The sequence below is a fragment of the Alligator sinensis genome, unplaced genomic scaffold, assembly GCF_000455745.1.
Source record: "Alligator sinensis unplaced genomic scaffold, ASM45574v1 scaffold72_1, whole genome shotgun sequence".
NCBI classification, from domain to species: domain Eukaryota; kingdom Metazoa; phylum Chordata; order Crocodylia; family Alligatoridae; genus Alligator; species Alligator sinensis.
The window spans coordinates 1,027,530-1,053,528 of NW_005842547.1; the positions used below are offsets into that span (position 1 = coordinate 1,027,530).

The window sequence follows — 25,999 nt, forward strand, 5'->3', positions numbered from 1 at the left end:
TTTTCTGTTTGTAAGTCTTCAAAACACAGACAATTAATTTCTAAGCCTGAAACTACATTTTCAATTCATATTTTACAGAGTTCACTATACTATACTAATATTTTCAGTATTTTAGGAGAAGAGAAAAGGAGAGAAATATTGAAATGAAAAGGCATGCAGAATGAACCCATACTGTCCCACCCAAGTGCATACACATTCTTATTCTATTTACTGAAAACTGGAAGGCGGTGTGTTGAGTGGGTAGGTTGGAAGAGTGATAGAGTTATGTCAACTTCTCAGAGATTTATATCACAGTCTCAAATCCTGAGGGTGTAGGAACATAATATTTAGAAAAGAAAAGGGCTATATATCCACAAACCCTGTACCTTTGTGGACTAATATCGGATGGAAATCTTTTATTTCTTTATATATTTATTTTTCAGCTTTTTAAACTACTGAAGGAGGACTTACTTTTTTATGAAAACTACCTGAGTTGATAGAGCAGCGGGTGTAGGCTGGACACACCTCATAAAACACAATTTATTTTCTAGTTAGTACATTTGGTGCTTAGAGCAATCTCTGAGTAGAAGAGTAAGGGTGACATCCTGACACCTTTGAGGATATGAGGAAATAACTGAGAATGTGAAAACTCATTAGGGTGGCCCTGATTTTAGTTTTTGTACTTTGAATAGACATCTTTTTATTCACCCATGCTGTATTTTTTCTCTCTCTATTACTTTTTTGGTTATTTTATTATTCATAATTTCCATATCCTTTAATTTATGCCAGCATTTGGGGAATATTCCAGACAGACTCCTGGCACATTTGTCAATCCCTTTCAAGGTATATTTCTAAATCTAACATGCAACATTATTAAAATGCACATCATGCATTGTGCAATACTGGGGAAAAATCAGCGTATAGGAGCCAGCAGCCATGAAGAGGTCTCTCCTCAATGATAGGTAGATGATTAAACAAAAACAGTAACCAACAAGAGAACATTTGAATCAAAAACATTTTGAACATAAATATTTTAAAGACATTTATAAAACAACTTAGTTCTCGATCAGACACAAAAGAAAATAAATATTAGTGTCTACAATGTGAAAATTTGTTTGACATCAATTTAAAATTAGAGTTAAAGTAACAAAGGGAAACATGCTTTGATCTGACTTGGTTGAATAAAACTATTGTTGAATTAAAAAGGAATCGTTTAAATCTTGGAAATTTCACCTCTTGTTAATAATACTGAGTTCCAACAAGTTGCTAGGTTTACTAGTTTATATGCATTAACCAATGACTTTGCTGGTTCAAAAACCCTCAATAATTGATTCTCAGAACGTGATTGGAAAGGACTGGTCCAGTTCACAGGTAGAAGAGCTTAACCAGAAAATTAAACTTAGACATCATTAAATTTGATCATAACAGTCCTTGGGCATATACAGTGCTCTTGGCTTTAAACTCTTTGGAGTATGAACTGTTTTAACATCTGTGTTTTATATATTATCATTATCTCGTTTTATGAACCTAAGTACTGGTTTCTAGCACTGACTTGTTCCCTTTAAGTGTAATTTTACCAATCTCTACTTTAAGTTGAAGGATCAACAGATTAAGTGCATCAATACGATATGATTTAAAGGGGTCTGACTTGCAAACTGATTCTGAAATCCCTACTTATTCATTTGAAAAATAGTTTAAAATACATTTTCTTGTAACCTGCTTTTTTTTTCCTTGTTAAATATATATTTTAGCACAATGCCCAGCAAATGAAAACCGTATGGAATCATCAGGAGTGATCCTCAGTCCAGGTTACCCAGGCAACTACCCTAATTCTCAGACCTGCTCTTGGACTATTAAAATTGAACCAGGATATAACATCTCTATCTTTGTAGAAATGTTTCAGAGTGAAAAACAGTTTGATGTGCTGGAAATATTTGATGGTAAGAAGTTAACTATCTGACCATGAACAACAAATGAAGACATGACACAAATTTGATTTCCAAAGTATTGGTGCCATCGAATAATAATGTGTTTGGAATTATCAGAGTGGGTCCAGTATTTTCATTATTCTGCTTGAAGTCTAAACTCTGGTGGCCGATGTTCTTTTGGATAACAGCATTCTTGAAAGAGCATCTGATCAATTTTTTAGTTACTAGGAAGAAATTTCTTGTAAGAGTCCTAAAAAATATTTTCCTGGGGCTGCACAAGAGCACCAGCAAGCAGAAATTACCCTTCCCCCATGCGTCTTTTTTTTAATAGTACTATTTCTAGAAAGAAAATTCTTTTGGGTTGAAATACCATCTCTTAAACTCATAGAAATATTTGGTATTGAAGGAATCTCTAATGCACTCCCTCCATTAGAATGTGTGTTAAATTTAATCTTGCACATATCTAGTAAACATGATTTCACACTTGTTCTGTTCCATTCACAGTGTCTTCTTAAACTATATGGTGGTTTGAACCTGGTGGTACAAAAAATTTAGTTGTCTATCGAAACACAAGCAATTAACATAGAAATGAGCCAAATGTAATGTTCAAAATGTCACTGCCATCTGACAACCTCTCAGATTAGTTTATTTCATTAACTAACTGTTCTTAGTTCTGTTCTTAACTATTTTTCCACTATATTTTTAGCTTACTATTACTTGTCCTTTTGTCATTGACTAATGAGAATAATTCATCCCTAACCATTTTGTAACACACTTTTTTGTTATCATGTCTCCCCTCATTAACCAAGAAGATATAACAGACTGTGTGGTAAAGCTGATTAATGTACACTTTGGGTGTGTTTTCATCATGTTACCATGACACCCAGGAGGACAGTAGTCACTGCCACATGTGCTGAAGTCTTCTTACAAACAGTTTGTTAAGCAATTGAAATTGTAGTATCTAAATTCATTGTAAAATATGCTTTAGTAATTTATACCCCTGTATTAAAAAAATAATAAAATCCTGAATTCTTTTGAAATGTCTAGTTTCCCTATAGCATATTCAGTTCATTAGCTGTTTCCTCCTTTTCAGTCTCTTTTTACAGGTCAAAGGAATAATTAGTGTGGGGAAGTTAGGATTAGCCCTCACTGTGCACTACTCTGTGTCCAAGACTCAATACAGTTTCCCTCAAGCTTCTCCAAATTAAACCCTTTAGTACTCCTACTACTCTCTCATTGCAGTGTAGAATAGCGACTTTTATTTGACCTTTCTCATCTCATATTATATTTTACTTTTCACTTTACCTATCTTTAAAGGTTCTTCTGGGCAAAGTCCTTTGCTGGTTGCTTTAAGTGGAAATCATACAGGGCAACTGAACTTCACAAGCAAAACAAATCAGCTGTATCTCCGCTGGTCAACTGACCATGCAACCAATAAGAAGGGTTTTAAAATACGTTACTCAGGTTAGTAACTCGCTTATATATATTCAATTGTGCTTTACGTTTATGTATCATAGTCAGCAACAAATTAAGACCTGTATTGTAATGACTGCTTCTTTGAAAACAGTAGTAAATACTACTATATAGGACTTCCAAATTAGTAATTACTCTAATTTTGTAGATGGAGAAAGCAAGACAAAGGAAAACCCTAGTGTCCTAGTTTCTGACTACGCTGCATTTAAAACCTCACTGGAAATTAAAAGATTCTGATTCACAATGATGTGAGATACTTGGATATGAAGTTATAACGTTCGTAGCATTAACAGTTGAATAAATTCTCAGCAGTACTGTGCTTTGATTAAAATATATTGCAGCATGGCAGGGCTGAGGAGAAAGACTCTTCAGCTTCAGTAAGTGTTTCACTGTCAGGTCACCTTTGAGATGAACCATCAGATTTGAAATTAGTAGTAGATGTGTGGTGTTGCTGTTTCCCTATACAGAATTTTGGTTATACATATATATATCTAACCTGTAGGGCAAATCCTTTGTTGAGTGCCTGTCCAGGCTGTGCCCTGAGAAGATAAGTGGCAATATTAGGAGAGAAATAATTTTTACACCCTGGAAAGTCTGTATGATTACTGAACAATATCCACCAGTTCCTATGAAAGGCTGCCAGAAAGAATCAGGAGAACAACTTTTCTTCCTTGCTGCAGAGGGCACGATATAAAACAGTGGCTTCAAATCGGAGTAAAATAGATTTAAAATAGATCTCAAGAAAAACTTTATACTTTAGTATTACAGACACAGTATTCCCACTGCTAGTAGTGGCACCCTGACTGTGAAAACAGTATTTTTCTCTATATGAACCTATGTACCTTGTTCCTGTTTGGGGTAAACATATTTTTATACAAACATGCATGTGCTTGCTCTCTCCTGTAGAGGTGTACCATTAGGATCACTTATATAGCCTCTATTTTTGTTTCTGCTGTATTTGGACTTTGGGTGGCTATTGAAATAGTTAAGATTTGGTCTTGTGTGATTTTTAATGGCTGACAAAAATCACTTTAATATTTTCACTACAGAAGAAACTACTGAAATGAGGGCCAACTTGTTTGGGTGTGCAGGGAGGTAGTTTCAATGAGCTCTTCTGCATTGTGTCACTAACACATGGCATCCTCTAACCCCACAGAGAGCTCCTCCCTCTGTTGAAAGAAAAGGGGAGGCCTGAAATCAAAGCATGTTTGCAGGTTTTGTTTGAAACTTTATTTGGAAATAAAGGTTTTTCCCTAAGGAATATGAGTGCAGGGACAGCTTTTGCACAAAACATTTGTTTCCCCATCTCAGAAGCAGTAAGAGTAAGGTGTTTGTTCTGCAAAAAGTGATGAGATTTCCTATCTGTTTTTTTAAAGACAGTGACTTGTAACCCTCTCTAGAGGGTGGCTACAAGAAAGAGGGTCCTGTACCCTGATGGATGGGTTAGTCATACAAGCAGATAGAGGGGGAGTCTGTTAACTAGTGCAAGTGGGGACAGGAGAAGGTGGGGATGAACTTGAGTAGAGTGCTTGCTTATTTTAGAAGGAGCAGGGGAACAACTTTGGGTTGGGATTATGGGAGCCCTTCAGGATCTTTTAGGAAATATTTCTTTATTAGGGAATGCTATAGAGCCTCAAGTTGTTAAGCTGCTTCCTTTTATTTGAGAAATGATACATTATTTGAGGTATCATTGAATGTGCACAATATTAGTTTTTGGATTGGGAATGTTGGTTACCTAGTTGCCAGTCCTAACTCTACCATTTGCAACATGTATTACGGGCACAAGCCACCACTTAGCACTAGAATTTGGGAACTAGAGAGAGACATGTAATCCTGATGACCATTTTTTAGGAACAGGCAATTGTTATATCTTCTCTTTCACTAACAGTCAGCTCAGAAGCCTGCATTTCTCCCTATTTCTGTATGTTTTATATGAGTTGTAATGGAGACAGTCAGCATGAATGAGGAGTAACAGGGAAAAATACAGTATCCCCAAAAGTCTATTGATTCCAAGGCAGCTGTGACTGAGCCAGCAAACTTCCTCATAATGATGGACTTATAGCAATGAATTACTGCTTGCCCACCTCCCTTCCCTACTCCTCAAACCATGTCCATTCATGAAGTTTGGTAAATTGTAGCTTGGTCAAGATTGGATTTAGTTCGCAGAAGCACATTCTCTATTCTAAAACAGTGACAGATGCTTTAACAGAATGTTTAAATGTTTCCTTCAGTAAATAAACTATTAATTTATTTCCATTCATCAGCAGTTAAAGTAAAACATTACTTGAAAGTTATCTAGACAGACAAGGTTCTTTGGGTAAATGTGATATTTTTTATTAGAACAACTAAATAGTTGGAAAAATTGTACTTTGCAAACTTTCCAGCACAAACAGCATTCTTCAGGCATAAGGAGAGCTTGCTGTTGTTCTGTGTTCTTCTGGGTAGAATAGAAGCCAATATGCAAAATACAGATTTATGAAAAGTTGTTGCTTGGTTTCTCCTACATAATTTCCATCAGGGCATGTAGTGTACTGGATAAGATATACTACATTTCTGGAAGTGTAGGTGTAAGATCCAGGAATGGTGATGGCTCTGTTATGGGATGTAGTAATTCCGAGAATGGTGGAGATATGTTGGCAGGTTTTACATTTCTTGTCCTGGCATGGAGTGGATCCATTTGGTTTGTTTTGGGCCACGGGTCCTTTGCATCTGATGATGAGATTGACAAGCTCTAGTGCTTGTTTAAAGGCTAGGATTGGTGGTTCTGGGAAGGTCTCTTTAAGAATTGTGTCTTCTCCTAGTATGGATTGCAATTGTTTGAGGATTTTCTGTATACGTTCCAGGGAGGAAAGGTATATCATAACTAATGGTGTGCAATTTCTGATGATTTTCTTTTTGTACTGCATCAATTTGTCATGTGGTATCCGGGTAGTTCTTTCAAAAGTGCGATCTAACATCCTTGAAAGTTACCTAAGATTCAATAATGCATGGCCTTTCTTCTCCACTCAACCCCACTCTACCCCTACCCCCACCCCTACCCCAAATAAATATTAGTAGAAAGAATCAGTGTATTTCAGTGGCACAATAACAAAATGGCATTCTTCCATGTGTCCCATATGTTCTAGTTTGACTGGCACAATCTTGATTTGTGGCCTTAATATACAATTTTTCCTTGACTAACAGACATAAAAAGAACATTTTTTTAACTCGAACGAACTTTTGTTAGCTGTGCTGTGTGGGAGTACAACTCAAAGGGGAACCATCAATTGAACATTCACAGTTCTGTTTAGGATTCTGTAAATACCACTGTTAAAATATTACCCAAGATGTTTGTGGAACAAAAACACCAAAAATATTTGTTCAAGATTGTTTAGTCTATTAATTTGACAAAGATTCTATTATTTTTACTCTTTTATGGGCAGTCAGTTTCTCCCTGTTGCTTTTGTGAGTCTTTCACACAGCAGTAGGGAAAAGAAAAATAAGTTTAACGAAAAAGAAAATATGATTGTAAATCCAATAAAGTTGTCATGGAGAATCAGGGACAGGTATGGTGCCCCAAAGTAGTTTTAATCCTTTTTCTCATATGCATAACTCCAGCCTCTCACCACAGCTTGATTCCACCCAAACAATGAGACAATAAACAAATAAGCAAAACATGTAAGTGGGAAACAGCACTTCCTGGGCCCAGATTGTGGAATTTCTCTCTCAAAGACATAAAAATGAGCATGCAATCACTTTCAAATTAAATGCAAATCCTATTTCTTTGACTGTTTTCTCTCAATAATTTACACTCACACAAGCATCCTTATGTAACCCCAGCCATGGTGCTACCCACAGCCCCATTGAGATTCAGGGACCTTGGGTGTCAAATAGCCTTGGTCGACCTCCCAGGCCCTTGGCTGAGGCCACCTCTCTGTGGAGTGCTTTTTTGTAGTTTCCCCACATACTGGAGTACATACAGTCAACTATTTACACAGTTTATTATTTACAAAACAGTTAACATATGAATGAGGTTAATGGCAGAACAGGATATCAATACATGAATTGTCTAAGGCAGGTATCAATGAACTAAACATTTTCCACATATTGAATCAAAGACACCCTCAGTACAACTCCCCAGCTAAAACCTTGAGACTTCGGTGAGCAGGAGCACACAGGATGAACATGACATCAGCTCTTCTTCACACTGGCAACATAATAACAATGGCTGGTGCTACTGCTTCAGAAAGTCGGGCTCTCTGCTACAGCCTGCATGGGGAAAAGAAGCTCTCCTCTACTCCAGCTGTCTTTGATATCTGCAAAGAAACATACACTATCCCCTCTCCCCAAAAGCACCTTTCTCCAATTGCCATACACAGCCCCTTGTGCTGATAACTGAAACAACCCTGGGTTTATCACCCACCTGGCCCCAGGCTGGTTCTCAGTTAACTCTCCCAGACCAACAACCTGCCCTCCTAGGCAAGTCTACTTTACCACCCTTTTTCCATCACACTGGTCCCTCTGCCTCACAGAGGGAAAAATAATACCAGGTTATCTTCTCCCTGTCACTAAGGGCAGGTTCACTTCATAGGCAGGCTGCAGGGTGGTTCGTCCCTGAGCTCGGTGGTCCCAGAGCTCCCTCCCTTCTCTGAGCCTGGCTAAGTCCCCTGGGCTGCATTCCCTCCCCTCTCCTTCCTCAGGAGCCCATCAAAAATATGCATGTGCTCTTGCAAGCAACAACTTTCTGCAAACTTTCTCTCTCTGCCTTTGCAGGAATCCTGGTCCCTTCTGCAAATCCAGCAGCAGCTGTTACGATTAAATAAGCAAGCCAACATAAATCACCCATCAAATAACTAAGCTGTTTTGCTTGCATGTTGAAGGGGAGAGAGCCTGCTTTTTAATATTTAGGAGGCACTCTGTTAATTGGGGGCCTAAATAAGTATATACTGTTACATACTATATAATGTTAATGGTATATAGGTATATTAGTATATTAGTACTTTGGCACAGATCCTATTTTGCCTAGTAGACACCTAAGTCTATTTGACTGCTTGGCTGCTGTGCATCTCTTGTCAAAGAATCAATCCTTTTCTGCCTGGAGAGGTGGATACCTCTCACATCCCCTCAATAAGAGACTATGCTCTTCCAGAGAATGTAAACACTGACCAGGAAGTTTCCTACAGGCAGCCAAGATGAAATGCTAGGCACAGGCAGAAGGAGCAACTCAGCTGCATGGAATAAGGAAAAAAACCCAAAAACATGAAAGTTGGACATGTTGCAGCAAGGGAGGTTTAGGTTGGATATTAGGAAAAACTTTCTCACTAGTACAGTGGTGAAACACTGGAACAGTTTACCTAGAGAAGTGGTGGAATCTCCATCCTTTGAGGTGTTCATGGCCTGACTCAACAAAGCCTTGGCTGGGATGATCTAGTTGGGGATAGTCCAGATTTGAGCAGGTGGTTGGACTAGATGACCTCCTGAGGTCCCTTCCATCCCAAATTTTCTATGATTTCTGTGATTCTATGGACCCTGATGTGGTAGCCCAGTGAATAAGGCCCTTTGTTCTGCTCCCTATTTCCAATGCATTCATCAGTCTCTAGATAAAATGCATAAACCAGGCTGTGAGCAGAGGCCCGAATTAGGGGTCCTTCTTTTCTTCCTAGAAAAAGCACTCTGCTCTGAGCAAGAGAATCAGGTTCCATGTATGCTTTCTTTTGGCCCTGTAAATTGTGTAGTCTTTTTGACCCAGTAGCTCAGTTTCAGTGGCAGGCATGGGAGACAAATCAGTGAGCAGCATAGGACAGAGTCACAGTAGACTCAGGGCACATACAAGTGTTAAGTTTAGATCAATCTAACCAGTTCTTTATTTGAGCCGACATACTTAGTACTGTGGGTATGAGGGGGAGGGGGCTGTCAATTGGCAGCCTTGCATGCACAAACCATGCTTTGGGCTGGGCAGGACTGTGGTCAGGGTTCTTTGGGGCAGTCTAGCAGTGGCATGGATAGGAAGTTGGGGGTGCACCCAGCCCTGGCTGGCCACCAAACCATTGCCAAGTCTGGTCTTTCTCTGGTCTTTCTTGCCTTCCCCTTCCCGCCCCCCCCCGCCCCTTTTTTTGAAAGCGCCTATTTTAAAGCCCCAAAATGGGTTTCTATCTGAGCCCTCACAGACTTTGGGGATTAATGAGTTGTCACCATTGCTGGATGACAGGGAAACTGCCCATGCCAGCACTGTCCCCACACCTTTTGCCACCATGCAGCCCATCAGGCTTTCCACTGGGGGTGCACACCAGGGGTTTCATCCCTCATCTTTCAGCTTTGTTGGGGTGCTGGATTTAGGGTGACCCCACTGGTCACACAGGCAGTTCCCTCATTGCCAGGACAGCTCCCCCTGACACCAACCACAGTAGCAGACCATGGCACTGTCTCCTTGTCTCTCTGGTCACAACTGTCAACCCAGGACTGACCCAGTTGCACTCAGCTCTGGAGTCTAATGGCCACATATAACAGTGTATGGTGAGGGTTGTGATGAAATGTTATATGTGGCTGTTGCACCAAGCTCTGGGGTGTCTGTCAGCCCTCCCCATACACTATTATATGTAGCCATTACAGCCCAGAGCTGGGCGCATCTTTGCCCTCCCCATGAACTGTTATATGTGGCCTTTATACCCCTGAGCTAGGGCCACCCCACACCATGCCTCTGCCACTGGGGACTCTCCTGGACACCCCTGACTATGTGGGCTAAACCAGGAAGGATTTCCAACTGTCATCCCATCCCCAAAAATAGTTCCTTACTCAAGCCCATATACTTAGTATAGTGTGCATGGGGGGCTGTCAGTTGGCAGCGTGGCGTGAACAAACAGTGCTTTGGGCCAGGCAAGACTCTAGTCAGAGATGTCTAGGAGAGTCCCTCAGTGGCACAGAGTCATGGTGTGGGGGGACCTAAGAAGGATTTCCATCTCTAATCCCAGCCCAAAAGAAATTCCTTATTCAAGCCCATATACTTATTACAGTATACATTGGGGGGGGGGGGGCTGTCAATCAGACCATGCTTTGGGCCGCACAAAACTGGTCAGAGGTATCCAGGCATGGTGGATGCAGGATATTAATTTACATATTATTTGGTAAATATGCAAAGCTAATGAAATTCTCTCTCTTTAGAATGTGTAATTCATTAATAAGAAGCTTTTATTGGGTATAGATTAGCTTTGAAAAAGGAACCAGAAACCAGGAATAAGGACCTGGGACTTAAAGAAACAAACTGCAGCCTCATGAACCATCGCATGTAGCCTTCATAGAATCATAGAATCATAGAAGTAGAGTCAGAAGGGACCTTGTAGATCTTCAAGTCCGACCCCCTGCCTGGGCAGGAGGGAAACTGGGCTCAAATGACCCCAGCCAAGTAGGCATCAAGCCGTTTCTTAAAGACCCCCAGGGTAGGAACCAGCACCACTTCCCTTGGAAGTTGGTTCCAGGTCCTAGCCACCCTAACTGTGAAGTACTTCTTACGGATGTCTAATCTAAACCTACTCTCCAACAACTTGTGGCCGTTATTTCTTGTTATCCCGGGGGGCGCTAAGGGAAACAAGGTCTCCCTCAAACCCTTCTGGTCCCCCCTAGTGAGTTTATAGACGGTCACCAGGTCCCCCCTCAGCCTTCTCTTGTGAAGGCTGAACAGGTTCAGGTCACATAGCCTCTCCTTGTAGGGTCTGCCCTGCTGTCCCCAGATCATGCGGATGGCCCTCCTCTGGGCCCTCTCAATGTTGTCCACATCCCTCTTGAAGTGGGGTGCCCAGAACCGGACACAATACTCCAGCTGTGGCCTGACCAGTGTCACGTAGAGGGGGAGGATCACCTTCTTGGACCTACTTGAGATGCACCTGTGGATGCACGATAAGGTCTGGTTAGACCTGCCATAAGGTCCAGTTAGCCCAGCCCAGCCTTGGTGTTGGCCACCCCAAAACAGAGAATGGTGAGAAGGCCAGTCACTGCCAGCCAGGGGTCCCTGCCCCACACCATGGGGGGGGGGGTGTGGGGGATGCAGATGTTTCTTGACATTCAGTAGAGGCAGGCAGTTTGAAATTCAGGGAGCAAACCCTAGCATGTGGCCTGGGGCACCCCAAAAAAGTGGATGGTGAGAGCAAGCCACTCACTGCAAGCAGGGGGTCCCCCACAGCCCCAGGCCTGGAGAGAGGTGAGACTGGCATGGAATTTTGCAAGTGAAATATTTCTGGACCTCAGGAAATATTCCTGGAACCTCCTGGGGGTGTGACTGATGAACAGAGCAAACAAAGTACATGGCTTACCAAGTGCACATCACAGTTAAGCAGGCTTTTACCAATTCTAGAAGAGAACCCTAACGTGTAGCATTGTGTGCATGTGGTATAGGTCAAGTAGCTCTGGGTAATTAATCATGGAATAGGCTTTGGCATACTGGAAGATAATGTAGGAATGGGGATTTGTCTCTGTGGACTGCTTGCTAGGGCATGGCTTCCTCTATTCCTAATGGAGCAAGCAACAAGAAAACAATAATATTGCTGGCCCTAGAATAGTCACATCACAGAAGCCTGCTTCTAGAAGAGGAAACTATATGGTTTATTGAACTGGGCTGGTGTCTGTTCAAATTCCTGGAAAGCCAGGTTCATAGGTCTGCATCAAGGCACAGACTGATGAGAGCTGTAACCTGAGCTGCAGGGGAACTGGAACTGATATGCAAATAGAGTTACTGTGAAATGCTGATAGGACAATGTGCTGTCAGATTTCAAGTCTCCCCACAAAAAGCAGACCCGGGGTCCTTGGACACTGTGGCATAACATGCCAAACCATGTCTGACTCTGTATAAAAATAAATAAATAAAATTGCTCAGTCAAAAAAATCATGGTCACTGACTTGTCACACTTTGGGGGTGTCTCTCACTTGCAACCCACAGCCCCTGCCTCCCCCCATGCTGCCATTGTCCTTCACTTCAAACCCACAGCCCCTACCCCCCAGCCCTGCTGATGCCCTCATCCAGGGCCCCAGGGCCCCATCCAAAAAGCAGCTTCATTGGAGCACTGTTAATGCAGACAAAGCAATTCCAAGGGGTCTGGATTTTTGGATGTAGCCATGTTGGTCTAAGAACATAGGCAGGCAAGGTTCTTTGAGTAGATGTGATACCTTTTATTAGACCAACTGAGCAGTTAGAAAAAAGTTCTTGGCAAGCTTTCAGGTGCAGTCACCCTTCTTCAGACATGGAGATCTCTGCTGTTCTGAGACTCCAAGAAATGAAAGAAGCTAAAAGTGTGACAGGATGTCAGTGAAAATGTAAATAGGGTCAGTACTGCAGGATTTGGCCAGAGTTACTCAACTGGTTTTACAGGTTCTGTTGAGGAATCTTAAGGTAATGTTCTGAGGGAGGGATGGGAAATGGTCCTCTCCTGTCCTACAGGAGGCACAATATATATCAATTACATAGAAAACATGGTCATGCTTTACAACCAAGCCACTGTCCTACAGCCCTGCCAGTACCCCTCACCCCCTTACTCTTGCTGGGGTAGTCCTAGCTCTGGGGTGTAACGACCACATATAACAGTGCATGGGGAGGGAAGAGATGAGTCCAGGTCTGGGGTGTAACAGCTCCATATAACAGTGTATGGGGAGGGCTGAGATACACCCCAGGGCTGGGTGCAACAGCCACATATAACAGTTTAGCACAGTCCACACCATACACAGTTATATGTCGCCATTACAACCCAGAGCTGGGTGCATCACAGGACTCAAACCTCTCCAAGAGTGTGTGACTCTCCTCTCTCTGAAGTGGCCTGGGGGTTGTGGCACGAGCGCATGGGGGGGGTTGGTGGTTGGCACAGGTGGCACCCTCTGCCCCCCAGCCCTGCCTGTGTCCCTCACTCCAAACCTGAAGTCCCCTGCCCCACCAGCCCTGCCAGTGCCTCTCATCATAGCTAACCTGCAGCCCCTGCCAGGCCAGCTGGCGCCCCCTCAATCTTGACCTGTACCCCTCTGCCCTTCCAACCCCTCCCCCTGAAACCTAGCTGATGCTCCTCACTCCTGATCTGCAGCCCCCTGTACTCCCAGAAAGAGGCAGCAGTATGACTGCTGGCAGGAGGAATGGCAAGCAGAGGTTGGTCAAAGGAGGACAGGGACATGCTGGTGGGGACAAAAAAAAAGGCTTAGAAGGAACACGAGTACAAGAGAAGATGGATAAGCTTGTGGGGTAGAGGACAGGAGGGGGAACAAGCATTGAAGGAATCTGGTTGTAGGCTGGGGGGATATGACTGCAGGTGATGATGTTCTGCCAATGCAGCAGTTAAAAGATTAACATGCAAATAGACTAAATGATAAGAAAATTCCTCTCATTGAGCCTGGGCTGTTTCTTTCTTCCTTTCAACCCACACCATCCCCCTGCCATGCAGGGGTGGGGGTGTTAGCTCATGCTGGCTACTGCCTGGTGATGGCGGGGGAGGGGGAGTTGGAGTAGGCTGATCATGGTGCCCCAACCCCACTTTGGGGAAGCTGTTCTGGCCACAGGGATACCCAAGGAATCTTAATCAGTCTTGATAACAACCCAAGGCCACCCCCATGCTGGTTCTCAGCTTTGGAAAAAAATCATGCTTTTTGACATGAGGATACAAACCACAGGAAACAGGATTCTTTCTGTTTTAAATAAAAAATTCCTGTAGTAATGTTTCTATTCAGGCTTTAGCATAGGTATCCTGGGTACATGATACCCAGATGCCAATACACAGGGAGGTGGGGGGGGGGGTGCAGCCAGACCCTTTTTATGTTTTTGTGTAGCCCATACCCCACACCAAGCGCCCAGTGCAAGAAGCATGCAGAAAAAGCAGGGAACAGAACTGCTTTGGGACCAGGCTTGGGTAAGGGGGCAGCCCCTTTGGGAGGCCTGCGGTACAGACCCCCAGTGCCAGTCCAGACTTGTGAGGGGAAGGCAGGCAGGCTCACTCTTGCTGACTTTTGAATTAAAAGATTTCCCTCCCCATCCAGCAGCACCCCATCTAACAAGCAACAAGCGTCCAGGAAAAAGTGGAAGTCTTTGCAGGGGAGACGGGCAGCACTGCTATCCCCCTCCTCAAAATATGTGTTTCTCAGACAAAACCACCAACAAGCAACACCACCAACAATTCCCTCCAAAAAAGAAATCTGGCATGACCCAAGAAATTAAGCCAACCAAAATATTAAATCTTGTGCAAAAACACTACCTAGCAGTAAAGTAGTACTGAAAGGGAAGAAGGATAAAATTGTTCTGATGTACCCCCTAGTACATTTTACTAGTTATAGCATAATAAGCCATTGTGTATTAAATCACATACATGTTACTTAATTACTTGTTGTAAACTAAGTAAGGAAAATTAAACCAGGAGCATTTTTAGGGGGTAAATGCTGATTATGTGGACAAGCACCCATACAGCTTAAAGTAAGCCACCTAAACCTAGACCAGTGCAGTGAACACTTGTTTGCATCCTTAGATGCCAAAAGGCCACCTAAATACCACTTATATGTCTTAGAGGTGGAATAGGATCTAAGATTTAGCTAGCTAGTTTAAAAACTGACAACATGCCTTTTGCATTTCTGTAGTTGTTTTCAGCAAATACATTTTTATTAGTTTGGCAGAGAGGTAGAAGACATGGTTAGTAGTGCCTTGTTTTTGGTCATGTTACTGAACTTGTAATTGGTTGCTAATAGAACAGGAATGGGATAACAAAAATTAAGCATCAGAGTTGATCAGAAGCTATGGTTTCATTGCGATTCTATTATACAAGTATTTGAAGTCTTCAAATCTACTCTCTCACTTCATTTAGTTGAATTATTTATGTTCTCTTGGTTTTTTTTTTAACCTTCTCTGGATCCAGGAAACAGCCATTATTCCCTTTCCCTTTAATTTTAAAAACAATAATCAGCTATTGATTGCTTTGCCTTCATATCATAAAATTTTCACATCTCTCATAGCATGTCAGAGGTGCAATGTGAATCATGTGAGCAGGTTTTTTGAACTGGTTATAATTGTCTGTCTTAAATTTATGAATTTCTCTGTGTGGTGACTCGCTTTACAGTGTACAGCAAGAAAAATCACTGAATAGGGATTTGCACAGGACTTTGGTGTACAGTGTAAACAGAATAATTTATAAATGTTGCATCATAAGTAAGAGAATCTATAGCATAAATGACATGTTATTCAGCTAGATATCTTATTTTTTGAAAAACCTAATATTCACAGTGATACTCCTAAAACGGGTATAGGTCTTTGAAATTATATGCTGCTCTTTTTAGCCTGTTTACGCGGTAAATATGAAATGATTTGGCAAGCCTAAAAGGTAGTAATAGAGCCTTAATGTTGTATTCTTTTTCTTCTTTCTTTCCTTTATAGTTTCTGAATTATGTTTTTCTATTAGAAGCTTTGGATTTCCCACTTGCTAGGCAGTATCTGATCTGTCAGGAAAGCTGTTTTAAATTCCCCCTGCCCCAACACAAGTTTCCCATGTGCCTTGGACAAAATGGGTGCCATGGTAGGGAGGAATGCTCCCCTACTCCACATGCTCTACCTCCTGAAACTGATGTTATGCAGTCACTGATGAGAAAGGGATTACTGGTGCCTACACAGCACTGCTCTAAACTGGCTACACTATTTCCCTTTTGGAGCATAATAGCTAAGGACAGAAATTACACATAAACTGGTATAAGTGATTGGAAACCAATCTAAATCTTTAACAGAAGAGAAGTTCAGTATACATAGATCAGTTTCAAAATGGTGGAATTCAGTTTAAGTTAGACTTGGATGAATGTAATAGCAGATTGGATCACTTTAGGTTAGACTGCTCTATTGAACTTCTGTTCTGGATCCCCCCCAACATAAGTTAGGTCCCAGTCCCTCAGCATCTCAGGATGCATTGTATTCCCTGCTAACCTTCCTCACAGGCGGGCAGGCTCACCTCCACTCCAGCTCTCTGCTCCAGCCAAGCCAGGCAGCCCTGCCCTTGTAACTGTCACAAAGCTGAAGCAGCAAAGCCTCTGCTCCCCAGTCTGGCCAGCAGCATATGGGGGACGGGCAAAGTGGGGAATGAACCCCTACCCCAGCCCTTGCTCCTCCCCAGCTGGGGCCTGCACAGCAGGGGGAGAAAGCCCCCAAGGTGGGGGATTTCCACTGGGTAGCCTGGATGCACAAGACAGCAAACACCGCAACCCTGCACCTTCACCACCACTTCACCATTCAGACATCCCGCCTTCCCAGCCAGGGTGTACACAGTGGGTGTGGGAGAGGTCCCCAAGGACCTTTCCCTTGCACAGCCTGGCTCTGCTGGGCAACAAATGCCCCAACCAACCCCCTCACCAGCCCCCTGCCTCTCAGGTATGGGTTTTGGGGGGCTGGTAAGGGAGTGGGACTGGTACATTCACTGCCCAGCAAAGCTGTGCTATGCAGGGGGAAAGCTCCCCCACCTTAGGGGTTCCCCCCAACTTGCTGTGCAAACCGTGATGGGGATATGTGGGGAGGGTTGTTTCTCCCCCTCTACCAACCCCCCCCCCCCCCCCCCGCGGGGGGGGAGAGGTAGGGGGCTAGCAAGGGGTTGGGGCTGGGTCATTCACTGCTTGGCAGAACTGGGAAACATGCAGGAGCACCTCCTGCCTTCTGGCCCTGGCCAGTGCAGGCATCTGCCTACCTTGGCCAATGAAAGCCTGAACATTAGTTCTGTACATTAACGGTCCAATCTATGCAGTTTAGAGAAACCTGTGTAGATTGGGTCAATTCCACCTTGAGCTCTTTGACTGTCTGGATTTAGCCAGTGTGTGTGGATCAAGCACCACATGTTTAGCATGACAGTCCCTAGTGCAATACTGAGGCAGCATGGACCTGCCCTCAATCTTCCTGCAGGGCCAGCCCATCCTATCCTGTGGGCCCCACAGCCAAGGGGCTGTGCCTCACTCATCTCCTGCCAATGTGCCATGTTTAAAGGGCTTGATTCAGGCAAGAAGCCCCTTCCTGGCTCCACTCCCGCTCCTGCTCTGGCCCCAGCCCTGGCCCCAGGAAGGGAACCCAGGCATCCCCAACACATGGTGCTCCCACCCCGTGCCCCCCTGCAGCCCAGTCAGTGTGTGTGTAGCCTGGCTCTGACTATTTTATTTCAGTGAGCTTATACCACAACCGCAATTTTGATTTTTTCATGGATCTGGGGGCCCCAAAACTATATCTTGCAGAGGGCCCCCAAAAATTGTGGGCTGGCCCTGTCTTTTTGTGTCTAATTTCCCCTAAAAAATGGGGATATCATCACTTCTCTACCTCACAGTGATGTTTTAAGGATAAATATATTAAGCAAAGGCCACAGGTTTTTCATTTAAAATTTGGAACGTGGAATGAGGGAAAAATCATTAATTATAAGCCTCTTCTTGGCATCAGTTATTGAACTAATATTAAATTGATCAAGAAACTGTTAGAAAAATGTCTCCCTTTTTGGAGTAAGTTCTTTGTGCAAGTTATTGTCATATTATTAACTCTAAGATGGAGATTTACAATGCTCCTGAGGGATTTGGACATCTATTTTCAATTAATTTTAATTGAGAATTGGACATCCAGAACCCTTTAGGCATCATTGAAAATCTCAGCCTAAATGTTTTACATGCTTCAGCAAGAGAGTGTGTTTTGTCTATATCCATGCCACTGCTGTTCACATGTCAGTTGACTGGTGATGTGTCTTATAGCATTGAAGTGTGATTTAGCCAAGCGGTCATTACCCTGCTTGGTCTTTAGTCACAAATGACAAGTGGACATTGTAAATATAAGTGAGCTGAAGCCGTACAAATGTGTTACCTTGCAGAAAACATTAATACTTAGGAGGCCTTGAAAGAACTTTGCTGATATGTCACTCAGAAAAGTGAATTAAATCTATAAATGTAACACGAGTTCAGGTCAGTGGAATGGCCAGCTTGAACTTCATCATTTTTATGGATTGAAGGTTTGTTGTTCTTAGAGAAAAGCACTTCTGAACCACTGCACCAGTATCTGCTAATCCTCTCATAGTAACAGTGCAGATCCTCTCTCAGAAGCCAGATGAGAAGGGGGAAAGTATTTTATCTCTGTAGTCCTAGGTGTGAGTCTGGAATACATTATAAGCATTTTATCCAGATTCCCAATGAAGCAGAGAAATGGAGCTCACTTGGTAGTGGTTGCAGCTTTTGAGACTGACATTACTTATGGCATTTTTTCACCCTCAGACTTTTAGACATTTTTAAATTATGGCTTTGTACTTGCTTCCTTACTTGCTGTGTTAGTGCCTGATCTTGCAAGATATTGAATATTCTGCACTCCAACCATTATGGGAGTTGGTTTAATAGAAACATTTCATTTTTAATGATTACTAAACTGTATAGAGTAGATACAGAGGTATAACCTGGATGTTGGCAGTTGGGTCTTGGTACTAGAGAATCATAAACTAGGGGATTAGGATTAGACAAGTTCAGAAGCCAGAGGTAGGATCTAGACTAGGACCAGAAGCCACCTGGGCAACAGCTAAACGCTGAGGTCTGTATTGGAGCCCTGAGCCAGCAACCAGGAAATAGGAAGCTTAGCTAGAGTCAGGAGCAAAGATCTGGTGGTGGTCAATACCAGGAACTAGAACCCAAGAATTAAACATGGATAAAGGATTGGGCTAAGGAGACAAAACACTAAACTAGGAACTAGGAACCAGGAACAGAGATTCTGGCAAGACCTAAGAACCAGAGAGTACTTGAGGGAGGAGCTGCACAAGACAGGTCTGCAGATGGCCTTACACTTCAACTTGGACCTCTGGAGCAGCTGTGGTGGAGATTGTGCCTACCTCTCCCTCACAGGACATGGGTGTAACCAGACAGGCTGTCAGTGGGCTCTCCTTGAATCTGAGCTAATGAATGAGTCCTACATGGCAAAAGAGATCATGGAGGCTATGAACCACTTGGTGCAGGAGTGGCTCATTGGGCAGGGTGAGCTCACCTGCAGGTTCATGATCACCGACAATGGGGCCGGTATGGTCAAGGCGGTCCGTGATGCCAACTTTGTTGGCATCCACTATGTGGAACACAACTTCTACCTCATTGTCAGGGATGCCTTGGTGAGGGACAGGGCTGCTGGTGATGTCACCAGCACCACCAGCAAGCTCATTTCCAAATGCAGGAAGGTGGCAGGCTATTTCCACCAGAGCATCAAGGGGAGCAAGATCCTGCAGGACAACCATCTACAAAACCATCCTACAAAATAATTCAGGATACGGAGACTTGGTGGAACTCCACATACCTGATGCTCGAGAGGCTGGTGGAGCAACAGAATGCCATCCATGAGATGGCATTGGTCGGGGAGATTGGGGTCTGTGGCCCCCTTAACAGAGCTGAGTGGGATACCATCTCCCAGATCCTGGTGGTCCTCAAGCCCTTCCTTGAGGCCACTGAGACCCTTAGCACTGGTGATGCCCTCCTTATCCAGGTGATCCCTGTAGTGAGGGAACTTCAGAGCCAAATGGAGAATTTTCAGGGGATTAATGTTCCTGGCTGGGGCAAGCCACTGCCACCAGGCACTGCATCCCTGCTGTTTTCATCCAAATCTGCCAAAAAATGACAAAGTTATAGACAGTTTCATGCTTCCCCATTATAACCTATGGGTAAAATGTCGAAACAGTGTCAAAACAGCGAAGCAGTTTTGACAAAACAAAACGGAACAGTGCTTCAGAATGAAACTCAAAATGAAACACTGTCCTGTTGAAACTGTGAAATGGAAGTTGAAATGAAACAGTGCTGTTTCATGCAGCCCTAGTAGTTAGGTCACTGGCTGCCAGGCCCACTTACTATTCAGGGTCAGCAGGGCCACACGTGCAAAAACCACTCATCAAAAGTTATAGCTTTCAGCAAGCTTTATCACAATGTCAAAATAACTGTATTGTTATTCTAAGGAATTTAGCTGCAAAACATGACCCAGCTTGTCCTCCTTCCCACAAAATGTGGAATAAATTAATAAATATTCAAGCTGTTTAATTAAAAAGAATATATTTAATACTACAGTATATCTACAGTTCTCACCTAGGCAAAACTCACATTGACTTCAGATGGACTTTAGGTTGGATGAGGACTGCAGGCTCTGGCTCAATACATTTTTATGGCTGTCATACCATCTTTTCCTATGAATTTTGTGCCACTTTGTTTGGTGTGCCTGAGGTAACAGGGCATCTAAACATGTCTATAGAAGTGGGTCTGAGCTGGGCCTGCAACCAAGTGGGTATTCTAATGTTAAGTCAGAAATACAGAAAAGTTATATTAAAATAATATTGCTAAAATTGTAAAGTCACTCAATCAAAAGTTTGAAAATGCCAGATTTAAGCATGGGTAGTTGACTTGACACCCTGCAATCAAATTTGCAAAAGTGGCAGGCACTCCCATTTGAATCTCAAGTCAATGGCAGCTACACTTAAAAAAATTAAAATGCTGTGTAATATAAAGCATTCAGAAAAATAAAGTGTTGGGTGTCTCAGCAAAATTATCAAACACTTTTGGCCTTAATCTCTGTGCCTTGTGCATGATAACACCTCCTTACCTTTCAATGATGTTGTGAAGATAAGTAATATTTGGGAACCAGACAGATGCCATAGCTGTGTGTGCCACAGAAAAGCTTATAAGCAAATTAATTATTCAATCTTTATAGCAGTGTTTGAAGAGTGCAGTAAATAAGGTTTAGGGGCATACCTTAAACTATTAGGATAATACAAAATATTTAATACCTGCTCATTATGGGAGCACCACCCTTCCAGTTCAATAAATGAATCAGGTTTCCAGTGGAATATGTACTATGCAATCATGTAGTTAAATTACATACACATGGAAAAGCGAGACAAATGAAGGTTGTACCAGCATGCTTAATTCCTGTATTTCCTTACTTCCAAGGGTTTGATAATGCAATGTTAAATATTTCTTTAACATGGTTATTTTGCATTTAATTTCTTAGGTTTTTTCCCCTTTTTTAATGAAAGCTGATAAAACAAATTCTACCATCTAGAACCAAACTGGCACCCACATGGTGCAGCAGCAGGGTTGGAAAGTTTGATCCACCCCAAAGCCTTATGCTACGTGAAGTCATGGAGTTAATGATGGTAGCAATAGCCTGTCATTTTAAGTATCAGTCATACTAGAGCAGGTATGGGACCCTAACATGTCCAGTAGGTTTCACAGATATTTACTGGCAGCAAGGCAATGGGGATACTAGAATTTTGTATTCCCTTCTAGACTCTAGAAAGGAGGATGTTTTAATAGATGCAGACCCTTGTGTTTGATTCCTGCCATGTTTGACCTGCTCTCCCCTGTCATCTCCAACCTTACCAGTCCAAGTGCAATCTGTTCTCTGTCTTGGATTTTTGTCCTGGTTCTGTTAAGCTAGTCACTAAGTCAATCCAGTTTTCTATCCAACGGGGCTCTTCTGATGTCCATTCTTGTTACAGAATCTTTACTGGACCACTCATAGTCTCATTCTTCTCTTTGGGCTTGATGCCCGATATTAAAATAATATTGCTAAAATTATCACTCATACGAAAGTCAGAAAATGCCATATTGAAAAGTGGGTATCTGGCTTGATTCTCTGCAATCAAATTTGCACAAGTGGCAAGCATTCTTAGTTATATGTGAAATCAATGGCAGCAGTGCTTTAAATATTAAAAAACAGCTACTGTGAAATACTCAGAATAATCAAGTCCTAGGTGTCTCACCAATTATTGGGCTTCCATTCATGCATATACAGTTATTGGAATCCATAACAAAATATGCAAAATACATTTATTAAATTATTATTTTCAGAAGGCAAAATGGCCAAGTAGGTTAATAATGTATTACCCTTTGACTTCTAGAGATTTACAGTAAGTTCTCTTTTTTTCTTTAGGTCACAGTCTGAAATGAAATTCTCTGTCTAGTTGATTTTTATTCTTGTTATTAAAGCACATCACAGTATATTGTATTTTGACAATTTTGGCAGTCTCTGCTTACTCCAGGTCCAGGACAAGAATAATAAGGGCATTGAAGGTTGAGTGATAATAAAAAAAAAGCCTGCATTGTATTTTATTCTAGATCATGCATTCAGCCAGTATTTTCATAGGCGCACAAAGTCAGGGTTTAGGTTTTGTTTTTTTCCCCAGTGTTTAATTTCTCTGAAAGTATAACCGTCTATGATCATATGAACATTTTTTTTATATTACTATATAATATCATTGTATGAAGACATTTCTCTAAAGTGCCTAGTTCAAACGTAATGAAATATTCACATTGATTATTAACCAGAATCCAAAACACCATATATATGATAATTCCAAATTTTTGTTTTACTTTACTTGATTTTTTTTCGTGTCTTTTGGGTAGTGTTTAATTAAATGATTCAAACTTTTAAGTACTTGGAAATTCTTAAATAGTAATTAACTAAAGCAAATAATGTAGTGTGCATGATATGTAGCTCAAGTAACTATATTTGATATCTTTAAATTAATCTAATCTATGAGACAGATAATTAAATGTGAGGTATCTGAGGTGCTGAAGCAACTACATATGTCAGCAATATTACTCAGTTACATCCCTTCTATGATTTATCATCTCAAATAATTCTGAGTGAATGGAGTGGTAGTCCTCCACCTCATGTTATTTCCACATAAGATACGTGTTTTATACTGAACAATTCTGACAGTAATTTTAGATATTTCAAAGAATTTTAAACCGCATAAACATGTTTTATTACTGCTATAAGTGGGATTATTATACTTGCATTAAATGCCTTATATCTTGATATTATTGTATTTTTTGGCATATAGCTCCCTATTGCAGCTTAAACTCTGTCTTGAAGAATGGTGGGATTGTGAACAAAACAGGAGGCCCGACTAGAAGTAAAGTGCACTTTTATTGCAAACCTGGATATAGAATGATTGGCCATACTAATGCAACATGCAGACGACGTCAAAATGGCATGTACCAATGGGATTCTCCTGCCCCGATCTGCCAAGGTATGATGTTGTGTTGCTGTTGAATCCATAATTTATCTAAAAAAACCCCACAAAACCCTTTTACAAAATAAGGCCTCATTACTGTCTACATGTGTGTGTCAGCAGTCACATTGAACTTAATGGGCTTATTCATGCATTATCAACTCTTAGCGGTGGATCACTCGGCTCGTGCGTTGATGAAGAACGCAGCTAGCTGCGAGAATTAATGTGAATTGCAGAAACTATAGGCCCATCAGCCTGACTTCTATCCCGGGGAAGATCTTAGAAAAGTTTATTAAAGAGGCCATCCTTAATGGACTGGCCGACGCCAACATCTTAAGGGATAGCCAGCACGGGTTTGTTGTAGGTAGGTCTTGCTTGACCAATCTCATTTCCTTCTACGACCAGGTGACCTATCACCTGGACAAGGGAGAAGAGATTGATGTCATATATCCTGACTTCAAAAAAGACCCCACAATAATTTGGGCTTCACAGGGATCTTTAGCATAGGTAAAAGAAGCGTTGCTGCAGAGCACGGGAGGAAAGAGAAGCAGAGAAGGAAAAATATACCCAATTACTACCAGTTTGACTATAAAAGTTATTTATTGCTAAGCATATGAAATATATAATAGTACTAGTAGTAATAGACATGCAAAAGAAAAACAAACACCAACAATGACAATACTACCCTGGTTTCACTAAGTATTTGGGGAAACTTAGCTCAAGCTTAACTGATACAGTTCAGGTTCAGAAGTTTATGCCTAGAAAGAAGACAGAGAACGCTGGGATCTCACCTAGTCCACGGTACTCAGGCTGCAAAGCTGACAGGCACAGTCTGTAGCACAGTCCTTGAAGGGAGAGATGATCTGTTCTTCCAGCGTCCCAAGAACGACAGGGGATGGTGTCAGCACAGGGGTTTTCTTCTTCTCCTTCTTTCCTCCTGCTTCTACTTCTTTTCCTTCCTTTTCCTCTTCCTCTTCTCCCTCTAGCAGCACACACACTTACAGATTTTTATACCCTCAGTTCAGCTGCTTCGAAGCACCTTCAGTAGTGTAAATCATTGTCTTTTCTATTGACAAGGGGTTATCTGGTTTGGACCATCTCAGGAAACTGATTGATAATCAGGAAACACTTAAGATTAGGGAGTAACCCAAATACTTGGGAGCCAGCTTGAGATTCCTATGGGTGGCAGATATACTGATGGGATATCTCATGGTTTCTTCAGGAACAATAGATAGCTTGCAGCATCAGGATTTTGGATTTTTACTTGTTGTGCACAAGCCTCAGCTTAGCATGACTTTTCCAGATCTTACTATAGTCTTTTAACAGACTTAAAGCAATTATTGGGGTGCTCATAACCTTTTGTGGAGAGGACTCCCACCAGTCGTCTCGGGAAAGATATGACAACACCTGGGATTAGGGCTCCAGCAGGCTGGATGCTGTGATGAACCCTTAACCATTGTTCAAATGTTGCCCATACCCCCTCTGACTCGGTCTCTTGCCTCAGCATTCCCTAACCCGGCAACCGAGTTTTAGTCAATCAAGTTTAAATAGGCCTCCCATAGTGGGACCGGGGAATGTACGGCCCGAGATGCCTATTAAACTTAGAGCTCTGTGCGTGTGTCTGGGGGGGGAAAAGTCCTAGCAAATCCAGATTAGAACTGGTCTGATAAATGCTGAGCTGGGTGTGTGTGAACATGGGTTGATTAACATTGGAAGCACAGATTCCCCATCATGCAGCGCTCTCCTGCTTCTCTGATCCCAGAATTCACTGCAGTCTCTGCTTCAGGCTTTCTGTTTTCCATCTCTCATGTAAATGAGACCTAGGGCAGTTGATTCACTCGTCACCCTTATCTGGTGAGGGTCTTAGGTGCATCTCTCACTAGGTAGAGGAGGGGAGGGAGGGAGGGGGGGGGGGAGTCCTTTGTGAGTCAGACAGACTGTATCCTGTACCAGGGTTCCCCAAGAATACAGAGCTGAGACGTAACAATGTAAGGTATTTTCATACAGTATGTATGAACATATTTTGAATAAATCTCAATTTCTCTCTCTTATGAGAAGAGGGAAATTGGGAAAGCACTCCTGTAGAAGCAGGAAAATATTTTTAATGATGAATATTTAAACAATTGAAGTCGTATCCCCACTTCTAGGTAGTAAGTAGGTTTTCAGCTTGCACTGATTATCTGTTGTTCAGAGGAAGTGTATCTTGCTGCAATGCAAAACAATGGATATAATTAAGTTTAAAGACCAATCCATTATTCACTGTATGAATGCACATAACCCAGCTGGAAGTGTTCATGAATGAGTACAAGTGAATCTTTGTCCTGGAGGCTGTAAGTCTCTTCTAATCCTTGACCTGAGAAATATAGGGACCATTGATTGAATTGGACAATTTTCTCAGACTGCTCTTAGCCATTTTATCAAGCATGTGGGAAGCTGAGAGTCGCTTCAGTGAACTTAGGAGTTTAACAGCATTGACATTCTCTCAGATGATAAAGGACCAAATACCATTTTAGTTAGTTCTTTTAATCAAACTTTACTCCAAAATGCAGGTGTGTTTGCTGTTAATATTACTTTATTCAAGCCAATAATGCTGATATATCTTGTTTGGACACTGCTGGTCTAAAAGCCAGCAGTGTTATCAGGAAAGCAGTAGCAGCAGGGATA

At 42.2% G+C, this 25,999-nt stretch overlaps 1 protein-coding gene across 1 annotated transcript in view; it reads left to right on the forward strand.

Moving 5' to 3' along the window:
* Nucleotides 1-25,999, forward strand: part of LOC102386534 (CUB and sushi domain-containing protein 1) — a 796,348-nt gene that overhangs the window by 764,424 nt on the left and 5,925 nt on the right. Inside the window, exons 43-45 of the mRNA XM_006032113.1 lie at nucleotides 1,731-1,919; nucleotides 3,225-3,371; nucleotides 23,165-23,353. Coding sequence (XP_006032175.1) covers nucleotides 1,731-1,919; nucleotides 3,225-3,371; nucleotides 23,165-23,353 — 525 coding nt within the window. The remainder of the gene's footprint in view (nucleotides 1-1,730; nucleotides 1,920-3,224; nucleotides 3,372-23,164; nucleotides 23,354-25,999) is intronic.